The 20,821-nt window shown below is 39.6% G+C and overlaps 1 protein-coding gene across 1 annotated transcript; it reads left to right on the top strand.

The window, feature by feature from the left end:
• Nucleotides 1–1,151: 1,151 nt before the first annotated feature.
• On the top strand, nt 1,152–6,060 carry LOC132258151 (protein fork head). The gene has a single exon (XM_059755285.1). The coding sequence runs from the start codon at nt 2,205–2,207 to the stop codon at nt 3,498–3,500; it is 1,296 nt and encodes a 431-aa protein (XP_059611268.1). The 5' UTR covers nt 1,152–2,204; the 3' UTR covers nt 3,501–6,060.
• The last annotated feature ends 14,761 nt before the right edge of the window (nt 6,061–20,821 follow it).

Below are 20,821 nucleotides of genomic sequence, written 5' to 3'. Positions count from 1 at the left end.
TGTGCGATCCATTAATCAAAAGAGAAAAGTCTACCAATCTACTCATATCCGCTTACTGGACTTGACTTGAATCATTCAAGGCGAAGAGTGCACACTTTAAGGCCTATTACTTCACAAAAATTTAAAGCTGCAATCACACGAAAAATCACAGAAGCTTCATCCACTTAACCATCAAGTCACAAAAACGTCTCATTCCTGAGTGGGTGTCGGAAATCAGAAGAGATGGAACGGCGGATGATGCGGAGCAAAAAAGCCAATTCGCCAGAGACTGATGATGAAAAGTTCCTCCTAATCCTTGGATGACGACTTGCGTGACAGTTCACCACGCAAGAGTGGTACAAGATTTAATTTTTTCGAAAAAGCGTCTGTCGATATCAAATCGATTCACGGGGATACTTTTGAAAATCATTTAAACTCCCGCTGTACAACTTCCCCACCTTTGCCATCGGCTCATCCCTTTTTCTCCGCGGCGCAACCAATTAATTGGGCCCTCTGGCGGCACACGGGAGCGAAGGAGATGGTTGTAAATATTAATGATAGATCTTCACTCTCGCTGAGACATTTTCCATCACCTTCAATGATAGTCTCTCGGACAATTGCGCACTGCTGGCAAGGATCGAAGAGCTTGTCAGCTGCGCGGGGTGTGGCCTGACCGGGGCGCCACCCCTTGGCGGTTCCCATGGCAATTGCGCGAGAGAGTGTGGGCATCTCTTCGAATTGTTGCTCTCACGTACGAGACATTCCGGGTCTAATCCCCTCTCAGTATTGGCTCAGAGAGTGCACAGTGTTAGCAGAGCAGCCCACTGATAGCTGCCCCTTCCCATGCCAGCGCCAGAATCGTCTCATCGTCTTCACCTCTTCTCACCAGACCTGCCACAGACCTCACGACAGACAGAGACGACTACATGCGCGCGGCCTGCGTTTTGGATATACCAACTCCTACAAGGGAGACAAACATACTCACTGCAGCGCGACTCAAGCAGACGCACGCTGCGAACGGAGTGAGACAACCAGATCGGGGCGCCTAAGTTGTGTTGGAAGTCTAATGGGTGGTTGGTAGAGTGAGAGGGAGACTTGTGTGGTAGAAGAGACAAGAGTCACAGTGCGAGCGTTTACGTAAAGTTTTCTGCGATGGCACTTCAGTTGGGCTATCGTTTATAAGCCAAATAGTAGGAATTCCCCTCTGCAAACAGTCGCATCTTATAACGGTGTGTTTTGAATAGGCAACATACAGTATTGGTGGTGTATATCTGTTGGTAATAAGGTTCCAATCGTGTGTGTAAATTTCTATTATTGTTAACCTAAGCCAACACTACGAGATTATTAATCGCGTAAATATAGTGTTTATTGAGCGACGGTTCGCGACGGAGCGTTCTTTTTACCCTATTATTTTCTTCGGTTTTGTGTTCACATCCCACCCAAGGGTAGTGCAAACTCACAAGGAACCTAAGCTCTGGAACTCTATTGACCGGCAGGAAAGTAAACTTGCAAAGTGAGAAAGTAAATAACTCTAATATAAGTTGCGCCCAGTTGATGTGATTTGGATCTCTCGTGTGAGGACGAAAGACCTAGTTAGGGGAACAAAGCCTACACTGTGTGTGCAGATCTGGAACTAGGCTAAAGTGAAAAGTGTGAAGTCGAGAGGATATAGTGGATGAGGATAGTGTTTGATGGTGTCTTAGGGCCGCACCTACTTAAACCCCCGCAACGGAGGTGGTGAGGCAAACCTGTTGCCCCGCAAATAAACTAACTCACTGTACACAGCATCCCAAAAAGGATATACCATCCCATATAAACACATCCAGTCGTGTCTTCAGCATCCAAGAGGAGCAACTGGGTGGATATTGGGCAAAGTCACTGTGAGAGCAAATAGTCCACAGGGTAGGTGGAAGCCCCTAAGTCAACCCAGACGAGCACTCCATGTTAGTTGTTTGTGTTCTGATAATTAAATGAGTTGTGCATATAAAATTGTGTCTCATCACACATGGAGGATTAACCCACATACTGAGCTGGCTCAAATCATCTAGTAATTGGTGAACATCGCGCAGCCAATTGAGTTGCACACATAGCTGGTAATAAAAAAGTGTTCATTGGCCTCAGGGGCGAAAGATGTGGATTCAAGTGAACTGAGAAAGGTTTTCATGTGCTCCATTAGCTCCAAGACTGTGTAAATAGCGAGCTTGAGTGACCATCGGGGTGGAAATATGCAAAAGCTATATCCAGAAACGACTAATTCATCGAGTATGGCAGGTGGCAACATGAGTCCTATGGGCGCTCCGACGTACTCCATGAACACCATGGGCATGACAGTGGGCGGCATGACGTCGGTGTCGCCGCAGAGCGGAAGCTTCGGGTCGAGCGTGCTGGGCTCCAGCGGCATGACGACCATGGGCGCAGCCATGAACACGATGGGTGGCAACTGCATGACCCCCTCGGCCATGGGGTACGGCTCCATGGGCTCCCCGCTGAGCAACATGGGCTCTTGCATGAGCTCCGGCATGGGCACCATGGCGGCCAGCATGGGCGGCTACACTTCCGTCGGCACAATGGGCGCGGGCCGCGAGCTGGGCGACGCGCCCTCGCCCAACTCCTCCGTGCTGCAGCGATCGAGGGTGGAGAAGCCGAGTTCCTACCGTCGAAGCTACACGCACGCCAAGCCGCCCTACAGCTACATCAGCCTCATCACCATGGCGATTCAGAACAACCCGCACAAGATGCTGACACTGTCAGAGATCTATCAGTTCATCATGGACCTGTTCCCGTTCTATCGGCAGAACCAGCAGCGCTGGCAGAACTCCATCAGGCACTCGCTCAGCTTCAACGACTGCTTCGTGAAGGTGCCACGCACGCCCGACAAGCCTGGCAAGGGCTCCTTCTGGACCCTCCACCCGGACTCGGGGAACATGTTCGAGAATGGCTGCTACCTGAGGCGGCAGAAGCGATTCAAGGATGAGAAGAAGGAGCAGCTGCGGCAGATCCACAAGAGCCCGTCGCAGAGTATAGAGGCCACGAGTCCGGGCAAGAAGGAGGTCATCCAGCACGATGACCACCACCGAGACCACAAAACCGACCCCCATATGACGGCCATGCTCACCTCAGCCCACGGAAAAGACGCCGAGACGCTGGCCTTGCTGCATGCGGGCGCGGAACTGGGACTCGGACAGCACCCCCACGCCCAGCACCCCGGACCGCATCAGCAGCTGCAGCAGGAGGAGCTGTCCGCGATGGTGAACCGATGCCACCCGTCCCTCCTCAGCGACTACCACTCCATGCACCACCTGAAGCAGGAGCCCACGGGATACACGCCCTCGAGCCACCCGTTCTCCATCACCCGCCTCCTGCCCACCGAATCGAAGGCCGACATCAAGATGTACGACATGAGCCAGTACACGGGCTACAACGCCCTCAGTCCACTTCCGAACTCACACGCTGCCTTGGGACAGGAATCCTACTACCAGAGTCTGGGATACCACGCGCCGACCGGTACGACGAGCTTGTGACACCAGTATCCGCTGGCCTAAGCTGTGATCTAACTAGAACCAACTACAATTATCGAATAGCCTGCATTGCAGGTGGCTGGACCGAGTTCAATGCGACACATCGGATGGATGAGTGCTGTGGACTTTTTCATGGGACACCGTCCACTCCAGTGACCCTGACCAGTCAACAGATGAACACTCCCACTCGCTTTTTGGTGCCATCTTCACAGCCAACAATACTTTGTACAGAGACAATTAGACATAAGGCAAGGTAACTTTCGAAATAAGCTACTCTCATTATTATTGACTCCCGAAGGAGTTCTACTCTTTGTGTTTTCCTTGATTTCACGATATGTGTCCGATACGATCTTACATAGTGTGAATCAGTGGTTCATCGACAATATATATGGTTCAGAGTGAGAATTGATTCACAACTGCCGATAGACTTGCAATGTTACACCATCAAGATAAAATTGAATTTAATGTCTTCAGATTTACGGTAAATCTTATTTAGTTGAGTCGCGAAATTGACTACCAAAATACAACAAAGAGAATGATTTTACTGTGAATCTCATTCTCATATCTGGGCATGTGTTAATCAAGAGATCAATTCCACAGAAGAAGCATCAATTTAAAACAATAGCCAGAAATTTATTGCAATCATCAAGTCAATATTCTCAATGGACTCCTTGCAAACCGACCCGCCTGTCTGCGAAGACGGTGGACGGAAAAAGAACTAAACAAATAAGGAGTTGCATCAGTGATTCAGAGATTTTGCCGCTGGCAATTGATGGTTTTTGTACTGACAGTTTTGGTTATTTCATTTCTCTCATTGCAAGAAAAGAATAACAGAAAGGAGATGTAAAAAAAATTTAGCAGAACATCGTGAATATTTAATTAGTGAGATACAAAATGTGTTTACACGTGAAGAATGCGACACATTGAGTATAGCGCTATTAAAATACGCGCCTTGTGATGTTAAGAGACCGCATTATTCGTTCATATTTCCCAATCTTTCTCTCACTCTAAATTCTCGGCATATGACAAAAAAAATATAGCTTTTCAAAAAGTGGTACAAATTTGTTTTTGAATGGATGCAAAACTATTTAAAAAAAATATATAAATTGTATATTTTGAGAAAAAACTTTGATAAAGATCGATTACAAATTTATGCTTATTGAGAATTCATTTGCAATACTAAATAAAGTACAGATTCTAATGGCTTAAATTGCATGTTCCGCCAAAAAAAAACACGTTAACGTGTAAGTTCAAAGGAATTACAATTTTCTCACTCACCAAAAAAAATGTGATGAAGAAAAGTTGACGGAAGAGAAATTTCGGCATAAAAATCTCATTTATCGATTTATTTTAGTACTGTAATAAATTCTATTTTTCTACACAGTTTTCCACATGGGAAAAAGAGCAGTAAAACGCAGAAATTTTTTGCGCCCTGTTATCACTATCAATAAGTCGAGTATTTTAGTCATATCTTTAATTGCAATCTAAACAAAGGGTATATATAAGTTCTTTTATTCCTAGCATAATGTGGGTCACTACATGAGACAGTGTCTATTTGACGTTTTCTTTTTCTATCAATTCCACTGGATAGTCTCTTTATCGACCCACTGCAATTCTATTCCTCCTTCGCTAAATAATTTATTTATCAGACTCTATAGCTGTTAGTGCAATAAATGTTCCCAGAAAGCATGAGAGAGTAAAGGAAGAATTCTAATGGAGGAGAAAAGTCACGCATAGCTTGCTCCTTTTCATCTGAAAGTTACATTTATAGATGGGGCAATAATGCCTGAGTAATTAAGGTTTTCGAAGTCGAAAAAGTGCATTTAACCTGAGATGAAACTGAATGAAAAAAAAAGAAAAAATTTCATATTGAGAGAAAAATCTACTGAAAATACTATACACTTTAATTATAGGATGACGAAATGATAGACGACAATGTGTGAGAAATACTGTACATTTGACTATCTAGAAATGATAAGTGAGACGAAGTAATAAAGCATTATTGATATAACATATAAAAAAAAGAAAATCGTGAGATGGAAATGATTTGAAGGAAAGTGAGTACATAAGTTTAGATTGTAATTAGTATCTAAATAGCGCATAGGGGAGAAAAACCAGAAGAGTATAGAGAATACATTCAGAAAATATTACCCTAATTAACTATGGATGAAGAAACAAATGAAACATCTACCAGTGTAAGAAAATAATGTAAAGAATCACATTTCAAATAAGAGAAAAAGTATAATGTAATAATGTATAAATATGGGAAAATATATCTATAAATAGATATTAGATATTATAATTAAATTAATTGCAAGACAGAAAACAATTTATTCAATTGATTTCACTGATGAATTAAAGAGAGGGAGAGAAGAAGAAGAAAAAAAAACAAAAAATTGAAGAGAAAGAAAATATTAATTAGATATTAATACTGTTTTGTCACGAATAATCTGAAAAGTAATAAAAATTTCAATGTTCAAATTTAACGGATTTTACCTCATTTTTCCTCCCTTTTGAGCAGTTTTATGGATATTTTGAGGAGAGAGAAAAAATCCTATCAGTCGCCACATTTCTTATCAGCGCCTATCAGTGGACTCCAATATGTGCATAGTTCTGATAGTGGATGGAAAAGTCAGACGATGGCGAGGGAATGCATTTCCTATGTGATTTACACGTAGAACTTCACATAAAGCCATGAAGTTTATCAAGTAAATTAACCGCTTGCATTACAATATGACTTCATTCTCTGTCGACAGAAGAAATTGAAAAGTAATTTGCCGTAAGACAACTCATTGTATTTATGAAAATAATTTCACATTTCGTGAATTGTTGGGAAAAAAAAGGTTTATCGATTTTCCGCAATGGATTTGTGTGCATTCAGGGCAATTAATTGGAAAGTTCGTTAAAAATGCAGAATATGGATTTTTGCAAATTTGCTTATACATCTCATTACACAGCGTAAAAAATCCCCTTTATTTTCACTGAAAGTGTTTTAATTTTCACAGAGAATCATCATGTTCGTGAATAATTTTGCAAGAGGTAAATAATGCCACAATAGACTCTATTATTTTATCGAATACTTGTAAATGTGACGCTATAGAAAGAATTATTTAATATTTGATCCACAAAAAATTATTTTTTCCTGGATTAACTGGAAATGAGGAAACTTTACTCTAGAAATTATAATTTATATTTAAATTTATATTCTCAGGAAAAACCAAAAAGCTTGATAACAACTAAACTATATATAGTGAGTTATTTAAAACAGAAACTCCGACACATTTTTCAGGAAAATCCCCTCAGAGAACGCTGTGGAATTGTGCGGTTTGCTATTCCATTCCAGAAAACACGGTTGAAAATGTTGTTGACTATGAAAATTGCGACATATGTAATTATGTGTGCTTAACCCACAGCATATTCTCGGCTTAATTCCTCTGATTTCACCGCCAAAATTGCCACAATTGTTAAAAGTTATCCGAAAATAAAAGAGAGTGGAAGCAATAAAATGAGCGTACAATGTTTGCGGGGAGAAGGAAATCAAATACAAATTTTCAGGTGGATGTCGGCTTTTGGGGCCCAAAATGCGACCGAGACACGGCTCTAAGCGAGATTATCTCACATGCAGAGTGAGATTATACACGGAATAATTAAATAAAATGCCGCAATTAATAATAAAGGCGCGAATAATTGGTGTATTATGTATATTAAGTGCGTAAAGGGGGTGGAATCCATTTAAATTCATGCGTTCCTGACGTGAAAATATATACGCACAGTGAGGAGATAAAAAGTATTTATCTACGCGTTCCGTTGCTGGGTGAAATTAAACACACGCCATGATTAAAATTCATTGTCTTGAGGGTTTTTTGGCTAGGGCGTGTGGAGGATGGATGTCTCATGGGCAGCTTTTTGCTCCAACTTTTTCCTCCTCTCCATGGGTTGTGTCCCTTTGTTGCGAATCTTGAGGAAGAACTCTCTCTGGTGCGCCATGATTGTCTGTGTATGTTGATGGCTTTTATGATTTCGACATGCGCATATCAAATAGTCAATACTGTCCTCCAATAGTGAGTACATAGAGGCACGTTTGGGTGTCCTTCTTCAGAGTCATCCGCCGTGAAATGGGACCGAAAAATTTATGACCTCCTCAATTGCGGTGTCCACAAGACGCCCGACGAGAATCGAGGTAAAGTGGCCGATGCAGACGTGAAGGTAGTCGCGGAGAAACTTTTTGCACTATCCTCTGACTCTGGGCGATAAAGAGAGAGAAGATACCCAGGGAGGTGTGCGCCAAAGGCAAGAAGAGATATAGTGTAGGTATAAAAAAAAAAATTTCCCTGATATTTATCTACACTCGCACACACTTATTTGATCGTTGGGTACATAAACGTGGTATTGCTACGTGAATTCAAATTGATAAATTCAAATGATGTCCATAAATAAACATTGGATAAAACCGCGCCTTATGTACACACACCACACGGCACAGCGCATTAAATTTATTTAAACTTAGATATTGGTATGAAATATCAAATGTGATAATGTCCTTGCCGCGTTTTCATACTGTGCCCAGGTAAGTACCAACATTTTCTAAAGTGACGCGCTCTGCCATTTAATTTTCATACAATTGTGTATGCGAGCGATCAAAAAACTTTCCCTCGCGCGCGCTCGTTCAAATAAAATGTCTCTCAAGCGACATGGCACTCACCCATGAATTCCACAGAATTGACAGGTATAAAAAAATGATTATTCTTAGGAGTGATAAAGCGTCGCGATTCTCGGAATTATCTTCAAATGAAGCCCTTTAGTTTTACTATTATTTCAGCGAAAACCACAACTTAAATAGTCGTAACAAAAATGTTATTACTCTGTATTTAGTGGAAAATTATGTTCTTCTTGATGTTTTTCCGATTATTTCCCAAAGTGATGAAATCAATATTTAAATAAATGCATTTCTTAACTTGTTTTTGTTTTCAATTTCCCATTGTGCAACGATTTTTCATGTTTCTTCTTCGATTGAGTTCAATAATTATATTGATTGTTGTATCTGCAAATGACGCCATTGCTTATCTATTTCCGTTCATTTAAAGTACGTATTATTGCAGTGCGGCAATTAAAATTAATTTTAGCCAATATATTTCGCACTCGCAATAGTCAATTTATTATAACTTGGAATCTTGGAGGCTGTTGAGTAAAGTTAATGTATAAATTATATTTAACAAAATCTTTGTAACATAAATCTCTCATCAGCCGTTTGTCCTATGTAAATGGGGTTGACAAAAGAGTTGGAAAAAGACATTTGCGTGCAATATGCTCGAGACTGGGGAAAATATTTTGAAAATTCTCACTCTTTGCCTTTTGTGTCTGTGCAAACAACATTTTCATGCTCTTAATTTTCCATTTTCCGTCCGTGAAATTTATTTACCCTCTCACATGCACTGCAAGAGCGAAGATGGGCGTCGGGTGGCGCGCTGAAGCCTTGTGGGTGGGCCGGAGATCTCTCGCCTCTCGGGAAATCTATGCAGTGGCAGATACCACGTTCAAGATATTATGCTGGGCGCTGTGGGTTGACGGAAGGAGTGCCGGGAGAGAGTTATTCAAGAGATGCGTGACCCATCGGCATGGCCATGGATTAAAGCACCCCATTCTTTGCAGATTGCACGGCATTATCACCATCCGCCAAAGAGCACACAGTCACTCCAGCGCTGTATTATCAGCATGATATTCTACAAATCTTGTGGATACCCAATTTTAACTTGCTTACACTATAACGCTGTGCAATGCCTCCGGAAGAGGACGATCAGGAGTGTGAGGAGCGAACCGAAAACATATTTAAGCACTGAGCTGCTGGGGAAGAAAAGTCCTTCACTATTTTGCTTATCGATCCCCCACGAAGAGAGATGCTGTGAAGGAAATTCGCACACAACTTGACAAAGTCTCCGCTTTTGACCATGGAAGATTTTGCAAAATCGAAATAGCTCAATTAAACACTGGCAGAACGTCTATTTGCTCAAATTTCACGCAATCCCCTAATGACTGGAGATGTCTCTCAATGTTTCTCCCATGATAAATAGTGATAATGATTTTTCGTTGACTTTTGGGTTAATGTGCTGTGAAATGGTCAATCACAACAGAATGAAAATCATTTTACTGCATGAGTGTCGTGATATTTGCATTTAACGTCAAAAACACAGAGTGTGCAGAGTGTTGTCTTATGGCATGTTACACGCGCATTGTCTGCATATTCGTAAGTTTGAATTTTATTCTTCAGAGATGAATTACTTCGTCAGACCTTAAATATGATGAAGTGGAAAAGTACGTTTGCTCAGGATGGCAAGATGAGGAGTTTTTGGCAGACGACCGAAAACACACCACCGTGATTGTTGAGTCACGTTTCCTCAGCGGCACTTCGAATGGCGCGATGACTAAGAAACTCCAAACCCTCCTCTGGTCGGACTGATAACATTTTCTTGAGGTGTAGAAGAAATGGGGAATATAATTCCTCTGTCGTGGTGGTTCAATTTCTCGGGAGGTCTCTCGGCTGGCAGTGATACTTTGGACAGCGTCACTAAGCTGATGTGTAGGTGAGGAGAATATGTTGGATGGTAATTTCTACCACACACCGTATCCTATATTTACGTATAATTAATAATTTCAACAATAGTGTCGACTCATTTGACCTAACTATACACTGATTTAAGCGGCATCAGGTTTGACTTCGCACCATCATGCTAATCAACTCTACCCAAAAAATCTCTCTGGCCGTTTATTTGTAAAATGTCAGCGAGTCTCGCGCTGTCTTCAAATATCTGTACCTCTCTCACACCACACAATCTCATGAGATCTTCTCTTTTTCCTCCACCATCGTCGTCAAATGAACAAAACATGTTTTTCATCACACACCAAGCTTTCCTTCCCTTCCTTGTTCATGCGCGCCAAAAAAAGTGTCTGTCTTGGCTTTCTGGCCAGAATTTCCATGTGGCACAGTATTGTTGGGAGGCACAGAAGAGGGCTTGAAATTTTCCGAAATATTTCGAAGTTTGAAAACTTGAGAAATCAAGTTGACTGAGGAATTTCCTGAAAATTCACTTAAACACCGAGATTCACATGATTTTTTTTTCCACCGAAAATAACTGAAATTATGAAAGCCTTTGTGAGAATTATCATCTCCGGAGCATTAAAGCATGCCTCAATGGTGGAGAAGCGAGGAGGCCACAATAAGAAATCTTCAACACAAGGCGCTAAATTGTTGAAATTACCAATTTTTTTTCGACTTCGTCTTGTGTGTTGGCCACTAATGGAAAATTGAGACAAAGAGTCATCCTCTGGTCGGTGAGAAGCTGTGAGAAAATCTCCACAAGCGTCCAAAATCGATGCCAAACCTCCTGAGAATCAAGCGCGCAAAAATGTTTCAATGTGTGTGAAAAAATATAGCTGGAAAATCTTCTTCTGGATAACGTTCAGCAAACAGCAGATGAAGAAGTGGATGGAATTGCTGTTTGAATTAGCGTGTGATAGCTATGGAAGGAGCATAATTAACATTATTTATTCCAAGAATATTCGTTAATGAAACACTTAAACACGGTTTAATGTATATCGCTTTTGTCTCAAACATTTACTTCTCAAGCACCATGTCTCTCTCTCCCTTTCGTCTGTTGATTATATTTTCCCAAGACATTGTAAAAATCACCATTTTATGTTTCCTCCCATAGTGGATATTTTTCCTCTTTGTCTCTTTTTTTTCTCTTCTCTCAACACCTGATTTTCGTTGTTTTATTTACTCTTCTATTTATTTGAAATGCACATTTAAAATCTAATAAGTGGATTGTTTACAAAAATTATTAAATACATTTTTATGAATTTTCTATTCGCTCGCCTCGCTGGCGTGTGTGTTGGAGGTGAAAAAAAAGAGTCCGTCAATGTGTCTACCAGCGACATTTTTCGCTCACATGTGACATTTCTCACACATTTTTTGCGCCACCAGCGTGTGTATCAATCAAAATTGATTGTTAATTAATTGGTGGTAGGTGTAATAAAAATCACAAATAGAGACAGACACTGCCATTGCCTAATTATGAGTTAAATAATAGGCCATAAATCGTTTAATAAAAAAATCACAATTTATCGCCACGATTTGTATTTGCACTGGAATCTCACGAATTAGCTCTGTCTATCAATCGGTGCGTGCCTTTTGAGATAAAAGAATCGAATTGGGTTAATTCACACGTAAGTGAGCGATAAATGGTTGAATGAATCTGGGAAATTCCTCAAGTGCCATCCATGAAGTTGTCATTGTATCTTGATCTACATATCGACAGGTTAACAGAAAACTGTGGAAAGTCAAAATCGTCATTTTTCAAGAGAGAGAGTTGAAAATTTAGTGTTAAAATCGCTTCGGAATTTGTCAAATTTACCTTAAAACCCCCAAAACACCTTCTAATAATTGTTTTCTGATTTGTTTCAGTTGATTTTATTGAAATTTGTTTACTAAAATATGGCAAAATTAAAAACTTAAGTGAAAATATTAGTTTCCACGTACGTCGTTAACTATAAAAAGACATATAAAATTTTTCCAATCGTATTTTTTGGATGAATAAATTTTTTTTACTCTTGTCCGATAAGAAATAAATTTCAAATTTTCTCAGTTGTAGAACAAATCAACAGCTTTCCAAAAATACAGAAAACGCAAACTATGAAAAATTGAATTTAAAAAGGGGCGTTGAATTGCGAGCAGAATATTCCAAATCAATTAACATGTTTTGCGTCAATCAAGGGAGAAATGATGTGAAAGCTATTTTAGGTGAATGTCATTAACCCCACTGCGATTTTCTTCTACCTTTTATCGAATGAATTGGCGATATTGCTGGCTGAACAGACGCACAAACGTTTGATTTTATCCCTCAAATTTCCATTACAATTGAGATACAAATTCCACCCTCAATTCACCCTCGGTGGAACATTTAGGCGAGCAATAATTGTCACAATAAGCTTTCCATTATCACAATAGAGACAAGTCCAGACGATTTGGACAGGGGTTGATTTTTCCACTGTTGATTTTCCATCCATTGCCAGAGCCTCACCCAAAAATTCATGCACGCGCTCGAAAACGCCTTTCATGTCGCGCACGGAGGAGAAAAAGGACAATTGAGTCTGCCTTTGTTCCGCTGCCGAATGGGCACAACTATTATTAGTTGTGAAATAAACCGCATAAACGTCACTTATACTTAAGGCGTGATATCGACATTAATATGTATTTCTCAACAAGTGCGCGCTCACATGACGTTTTTCTCCATTTATGACGACGCCTCGTGAGTTTGTCACCCCCTTTTCAGCACTTTCAGCATCTACAATGGCAAGTCCGGAGGGTGGGTTGGATTTAAAGTGCCTCTCTTCTCCCGCCACTTTGACCCAATAAAGTGAACTTTTGTTCTCTAGCGTGCGTGTCCATCACTCAAGTCAATCAAACCATTAAAAAATACAACAGATGGGCAGTTCTTGGCACTATTTTAACTAAACAGGTGTATTTATCATCTGGCAATTAATTTTTTCTCCCTCTCACCATATGACCAAGTGTCCAGGTAAGTCACACAATTGAGTGCCGACCAAGAAAACTCAAGGGGGTTCTTCGGGATTTTTTCCGCAAACACCTTACGGCAGTGTCAAGGAAATTTCCAAACAGATGCACTGATGGAAAATTGTTTGAACAGCTTATGCAGTGTTTAAACTTTGAAATTTATTTTAAAGATGAACGCATATGTTGCGTTGCACGAAGGTTATTCACGTGTAGTTCTTACAAATCTCAAGATTTTTGTCATTTATTGCCGACAATTGATAAAAAAAAAATGGTGTTAATATGATATAATTCAGTCATCACCGATAAAAATGGACATAAAATTAATTGCACAATCGTTTTCAGATAAATAACAGCATATAAAATGCTTCACATTCTGTAAAATGAGCATAAAAATTGCATATGTAATTACAAGTTCATTAAAATTTCTGCTTTTTATTGCCAGTATTGCGAAAGTGTCAGATGATAGCTGAGTAACGAGTAACCAATCCACATTTGCGGTCTTCGGTGAAATAACATATTAATTTATTTACATGGAATGGCAAAGTCTGTAAATTAAGGGTGGAAATCCAACAATTTCCAGGAAATAAAGTAATTTTGAAGATGAGATGCAAAGTACTGCAGACGGATTGTATTTCACTGGTGGAGAATGTTTATTTCAAATGTGAAATAGAAGATTGTCTTGCCGAAGTTGTAAAAGTCAATTTCAAAATGGTTGTGTTGAATATGCAAACATCCTTTATCAAATATTTGTTAATAATTTTCAAATTATGCGCTATTTGTTCAACATTGAGGTAGGTTTTCCCTAACGTCAATATTATTTGCGTCAATATAGAATTCTTTTTTTTCACAAAAATGTGTGATTTTCCAATATGAAATTCCTGGATGTCTCCAGAGTCACGTCATTAATTTCCTCCCAATATATATATATTCGGGGATTTTTCAGGGTGGTTTGAAGGTTGTCTTGTGGTGTGAGAAATATGTTCTTTCGCCACCCCATTTGTTTTCGCACCATAATCTTGCTCAATTAGAAAAGAATGCCCACAAGGAGACCCTCGACAATTGCAACTCTCTGGGGTGGATTGTTTTGTCGGACAATTTCCTCAATGGTACGTGTTGAGAGTGTTACAAAAAGTATTCAATGTGAAAACAGTGTTGCGATATGAGTAACAACAAACCAACCCCGCCAATCAAAATAATAACACAGCACCAAAATGCTGGGGTGGCGCGCAAATCAATGTGACAAAAGCATTGAATTGCATCTTGAGTGAATTTCACACAGAATACTGCGGCGGAGGGCGGCAGTGGTCGGCGTCAGTGTGTACTTTCCTCTGTGAAAATGCGGAGGGTGGAATTTCCATGTAATATCCTCGCACCCTGAATCAACGTTGGATTGCCGCGTGGAAGGGAAATAATTGAATATTTGATAGTTGAACCAACTAACAAATTAACATGTAAACTCAATTCCACATTCATTTGGCAGCATTTCCTCTTAAGACAACACCAAATTCCGACACCGACAGGAGATTCTCAGTGCTGCGGAGAAATCCCTGAGTCAATAGTGCAAATTTCTTCACATTTTTCCCTCCCCCCAACCCCGCCTAAAACCACCCCCCCGAAAAGCTCATGTATTGACGACGAGGTGGAGCTGTGAGTGAAATTGTAATTTGGAAAATGGATGAAAAATTTAAATCAATAATTTAATTATGTCGACATCATCTTCGCGCGCTGGAGAATTTTTTGGGATGGAATTTCTCTATTTGTTTCCATCTTTTTTTCGGCTCCCTCCTGGGTGCTCATCTCGAACTTTCTGCCGTGAAAAATTCCCTATATATTCAAAGTTGGTGAAACAACAAATTCAAATATTGACAATTACACTTCCATCGTACTTTTCCACTTTCCTTTTTCCTCCACTCTTCTACACTGCATGGCAGAATTTTAGGTGCACTCCAATTGGTATAAGTGCCGGAAGAGGTCGAAATTATTGCTCAATGCCGTTGAAATTGTGCCACAGACTGTTCTTCATGCCGTAATACCATCTTTTTCTTTCATCTGATCAGTGGAGAGTGAAAAAAAAAATCCACGGAAGAGGGTTTTCTAGAGGGAGAATATTTCCCTCTGTGTGGAAAATTCAAGGGACAAAAAGTTCCTTAAGTGAAAAAAGGTGTGTGCGCGCACCCAACAATTGCTACGCGGCCAAAGTCGAGGAAAACACACTAATTTCCAATTAATTCCCCGATGATTACCAATTGAGTCATCGGGATCAATTAAAATCACTGCAACCCTCAGAGTGTACGGAATACCAAATTAATTGTGTTATAAATTGAATTCAAATTGTAATTTGAGGCCCAATTATGTTCTTCTTCGTGTGATCCCGCATTTTCTTTGAACTCTTGAAAATCCATTTGCAGCCCAACAAGGTGCTCCGTTAGTATATTTTTCTCATTTAAATTATCATTATCTCATGATAATGTGTCATTTGTACGAGGAATATTTACACAAGGAAAATTTCTGTGACACACCACTTGGTAAATATTCATAATTTATGGGTGGAATATTCAAGTTTTGATAAGTTAGCAGACATACACACATCCCTGAGCTGAAGTTATTCATTTCCATAGAATTTAATTATTCACAGCACTTAAAATTCACTGGCAAATGTAACACTTGACCTCACCCTTTTTCTCCTTCTTTTCCTCTGCCTCGTAAAGGAAAGGCGAGAAGAAGGAGGAGAAGAAGAAGAAAAAAAGCGTTTCGCTGAATTATCGCAAAAGTGCGCCTTTTATTCCAAAATGGTTATGTACTTTTCTCTCGGCACGCGATTTTCATTCATGCTCTTTCGCTCCAGACTGAAAGAAAAAAAAAATCACATTGACAAATATTTGATAGGAAAATACTGACAGAATGTTATTGCTAAATTATTATGGTAATATGTCTTGTGTATATTACATTTTCGCATAAATCTTTTATGATTAGTCAACCTATAGACCCGGCGTGGAATGGCTTTAAATATATCCTTGGGAGTGAGCGAAAATGTTTTCATTCAAGCCTCAACCTGAGATATGATCCCAATGATATTGGATTTTAAATTAACTTTTCAATGTGTGCCGCAAAAATTTTTCACCGCCAGGGGTTTCTCGTGAATCACATTGTCTGTTTTCAAGGAAACAATATTTGCAGTGTGATTTAAGTGAAGTATTACTGCATGCATTACATAATAACACAGCATACATGGGATGGGATGTTATATGGAGGTGAAATGCGCAAACATTATAGGGAAAACGCTCAAGAAGAACTGTAATTTCTCAATTAAAGAGATTCCGTATATTGTCCTGACCATTGTTTACTAGCCATTCAGGGATGAAGAGACAGAGAGAGAGAGTTCATAAATTGCTGAGGGACTTCAAGAGAATAGACACCGACTCAGGAAGGCACCACATATGGTAGTAATCTTATAACAAAATAATAAAATCAAAACAAATTAGAGCGCAGCATTTGATCTAAGAAGGATTATTCTCTTTCTGCATCGAGAAGCCTCCACCCTGACTACAATTGGCCCGATAATTCTGAGGCAATTGTCGAAAAGCCCTCATGAATGAGCGATAAATCCAAATATACAACACACAACACCCCCGGGATGAATAATTTTCCGGCATTTTTCCCTTTTGACTGCATCACATGTGAACAGATTCACGCCTCGGGCTTTGCCACCCTTCAACGCAATTTCTTTGGCATTTCCATTCATTTGCCAGGATAAAAATGCCTCTTATCCCTTTTTTTGCCACCGTACTGCCTCGACCGAATACGAGAGGGTGGATTACACTGTATTATCTCGAGCTCATAGTATGAAAACTACCCCCGCGCGCGCACAACTTAAATCCACACGCGGGAATTAAATAAATTCACAGAATTTGTCCTGCAGCATTGTGGATCATGCTGGGGAAAATTGGCGCCAATGAAAAATTCAGATCAAACAGTTTGCCATCATAAAATATTCGCGATTTTTCGCGGATTTTTCCCATTTCTGTGCATTCTCTGGACTGTTTGGAGGAAAAAAAAAGAGGCACTCCGAATGAACAGCCAATCACATTCATTCGAGTCAAAATATGTTTATATTCTGCCGTTTGTGCGGAATTCCCAAATATTTGCACTTCTATTTTTGTGTTGCAATATTTCCTTTTGTCAACAAATAAAATGGTTCATTAGGTAACATCACTGGAAGACCGGAGAGTACTTTTTCCCCAGCAGTTGTGATTCTCTGGAAAAAAAAAATTCATACACCCATTAAATTATTTTTATTTTCTTCTGAAATCGCTCTAATAACAATTGAGTGGAAAAATTCCTATCGACATTTACGGAAATTTCAAACCCTTTAAAAATAATTTCTCTTCGACAACAAAACCTCGACATAATTGACATAATCACTTTATACCATGAAATTATCTGACTGAATTGTTGCTTTATTGAGCATTCATTGTGGTTTTGATTGAATTCAAGCGAGACTCGAGAGGAAGTGCAGGATTTGCAAACAAATCTCGCATCTTTTCTTAATACTTCCTCCTTCATCATCCATTCTTCTGCCAATCCAATTCCACTTGGGATTATCCACAAAAGATGTGGCCCAGAAAGATGCATGCGAAGTGGGAGAAAAGGAAGACGCGGGGGTTGTGGAATGACAAAAAGATGAAAATTAGAAGCCGATGGCATCGTATTAGCGTAATTGTTAATTTACATGTGGCCATGGTATTTGCAGAATCATTTTGCGTGCTGCTCATGGAGCACAATCACTGTCATCATCGCTCACCGCACCAAAATAATGGCACAGAGTGTTTTAAGCTGGTGAAACTCAACTGATGAGAAAACTCCCTGTTCATTTTGCACTGCGTGTGTACCGAAAAAATTATCATTCTGCGAAATTTCCAACAATCACACGGAGTTTTTCTCGCGGTGGAGTTGTTTTTGCCCAACACCTCTGGCCCGAGCATCTCTCAGCATTCTGGGCAAATGGTAGAGATTACACCAGGGCACAATTGGCAGCAATTGGCCAAGGGGTATTAGGGGCACGTGCAGAGTATAAGCTGCAACTTCTAACACGTTCAAATGGGTGTGAATTGACATAAAGTTTCACTGAGATTTGTGAGAAGTTCTTTGTTAATTGGAAATAATCACTGTCCCTAAATCTTTCTCACTACATATATGCATTATGGGTAGGAGAAATTGTGGAAACTATATAGGAAAGTCACGAGGAGAGTTTACAATTAATTGTGGATTAAACATATTCTTTCCATATGAAGAATGCGGCTGAAATCACATCTTTCAAACTCCTCCCGACAATCTTCTCTACGTGAAACAAAAACCCTATTATTTCCTCAAGTATAGAGAATTGAGAGAGAAAGACTTTGAGACAAGGCACTGACTGTAAGTGTGAGTCAATGTGAAGCTGTTGTCCTATGATGTGACTCTTGCTCTTTCAGCCTCAAGGGCAATGAAATTTCACTTGAAATCACCGTCCTCGGAGACGACAGAAGAAAAGTATCAACGAGAGGAGAGAGAGAGAGATTTCTTATCGCCGTCAGACTATCATGTGACGTGATATCTTTATTGTGGAGTTTCAAATCAAGGATGTTGTCGCCTCAACTACGGAGATCAGAGAATATACGACTGTGTCTTGTCAAGCTGCGAACAATTGTATAATTATTCAAAAGTGGGAAGTTGAGACACTTTAATGACACCTCGATGTCACACACTTGATGCAGTCTTGGGGCGAAAGAAATGCGTGGTGGTGAATGAACTATGAGGTGTTCTGTCGATTCGTCTTCCCTGCAATTCTCCCGTACAATTGCCACACTGTTTGAGCTCCCAATGGCATGAGCACCTACCTAAAGTTGTGGCATTTTAGTGTTTGAGGCATGGAAAAAAAGGAAGACGACGACGACGGAGAGAGGATGATAATTCTCTTATCACTCTGTGGCGAGCAAATAAAGCTGTGTGGAGTATTTTGTGCTTATGAGGAGGCCCGAGAGTGAAGATACAGTCGAGGCATATTTTGAAACACAAAGAAATGATAATGGCTTTTGTGAATAATTCTGTAAATACGTATATATGACTGTGTCCTGATGAAAAGTCAAATAAGATGGAAAATTCCACAGAGTCTCGGGATGAAGATGCAGAGCGTTGATTTAGCCAATTTGATGTAGACTTTAATTCACATGCGGAAGGTGGGAAAAATATCGGTAAATTTAGAGATTGTTTTCCAACTTCTTGTCAGTCATAAATATACAAAATGCTAGAGTAAATTTCCCATTCATTCACAGTGAATATTGGAGTTCAGTGAAACATTTGCTCTTATTATATTTACTAATGTACTTTCAAGTTAAACATTTAATGAAATCAAACTCAAAATATTTGTGTTTTTCTTTAAGTCATCAAATAGGCCAATATTGATCTGATAAACATACAAACTATTCATCAGCAATATTAATTCAATATTCATATTGTTAATAACTCTATTTTCTCTCCTCCACCTCCTCATCCGCTCCTTGTTGCCCATGATGATCGATAAGATGCTCCAAATACTTCCCACACCCCCTCGCGATGTACCACTCACAGCGGCATACACATTTTTCCTATTTGAAGCAAACAATTTTAATAAATATTTCCTCTAATGGGGAAATTATTCAGTAAAGAGTGGGTGGAATGAATGGTGAGCAAACAGAGATTTCCATACACGGGGGAAAAATTCTGAGAGAGCGAAAGTCAAAGCGAGACGAACTGAGAGTGTTTATGGTGGTTTTATATATTTTTTTCTGGTGAAAAGAGGGAAAAACGGCGGAGGAAAGAGTTCTGTATCATGGTGAAAATTTACCTACAAACATTTGGAGATAGACCAACATTTTCATGTTGTATATCTTTGGAATTTATTTGACAATTGCGTTAGTATTTTATTACAATAAAGTAAATGTCTATTTATACTGTGTAAAGGTTCCTTCTCTCCCCCTTTAGTCGACAACACAAGTAAATGTTAGTTTACACGGTAGTTATAATGCATAGAAGTTTGCCAAATAAATACAATCATACACCATGTATGTGAATAAAATATTTACCATTAAAATTATAAACAGATTCTATTTTATTTGCTAGAAGATAATATCGTCAAGTATTTGGGAACATATTGGCTTTTATAATCTTTCTACACAATGTCGCAATTTTTGAATCATTTTCCTCCCATTTAGCCTCTTTCAGACACACACACACTCACAATGCTGCACTTTTCGGCATAAGAATTCCATATCATGAACACATAAATGAACAATTTTCTTCGTCAGCATTTTGTTTGAACATCTTGTCGCACTATAAAATATTTATTGCCATTGATAAGTGTTCATCAGTTAGATTTTTACGTCCATAATACTTGTTTACAATCATTATTATGGACAATCCGCAGTGATATGGAAGGATATGCAAATATTCCTTGCACATCAGTGAATGCAAAATCTCCAATGCTACATATGAACACCCTTTTGGGGAACAGAAAGGAAGTGAAATTATTTTGGCGTAAAATTGGAGTGTTGTTGAGGGTTCTCTGGTGTTCTCCGGTAAAAGTGCGAGTGGAAAGCAATTTATTTGTTGTAATACAATTTACGACCTGAATGGGCGAATATAAGCACCCGGCGCCCCCATTGACACCATCGTCGTCGACTCTTAGACCACCATCCTCATCATATTTTGTCCGGATCACGAATAATAAATATTAGCAAAG

This window comes from Phlebotomus argentipes, unplaced genomic scaffold, assembly GCF_947086385.1.
Source record: "Phlebotomus argentipes unplaced genomic scaffold, Phlebotomus argentipes genome assembly scaffold_4, whole genome shotgun sequence".
In the NCBI taxonomy this organism is placed as follows: domain Eukaryota; kingdom Metazoa; phylum Arthropoda; class Insecta; order Diptera; family Psychodidae; genus Phlebotomus; species Phlebotomus argentipes.
This window is presented reverse-complemented; position numbering and strand designations above follow the sequence as displayed.

Coding starts and splice junctions, on each gene's coding strand:
- LOC132258151 (XM_059755285.1), top strand. CDS start 2,205: ATGCAAAAGCTATATCCAGAAACGACTAATTCATCGAGTATGGCAGGT.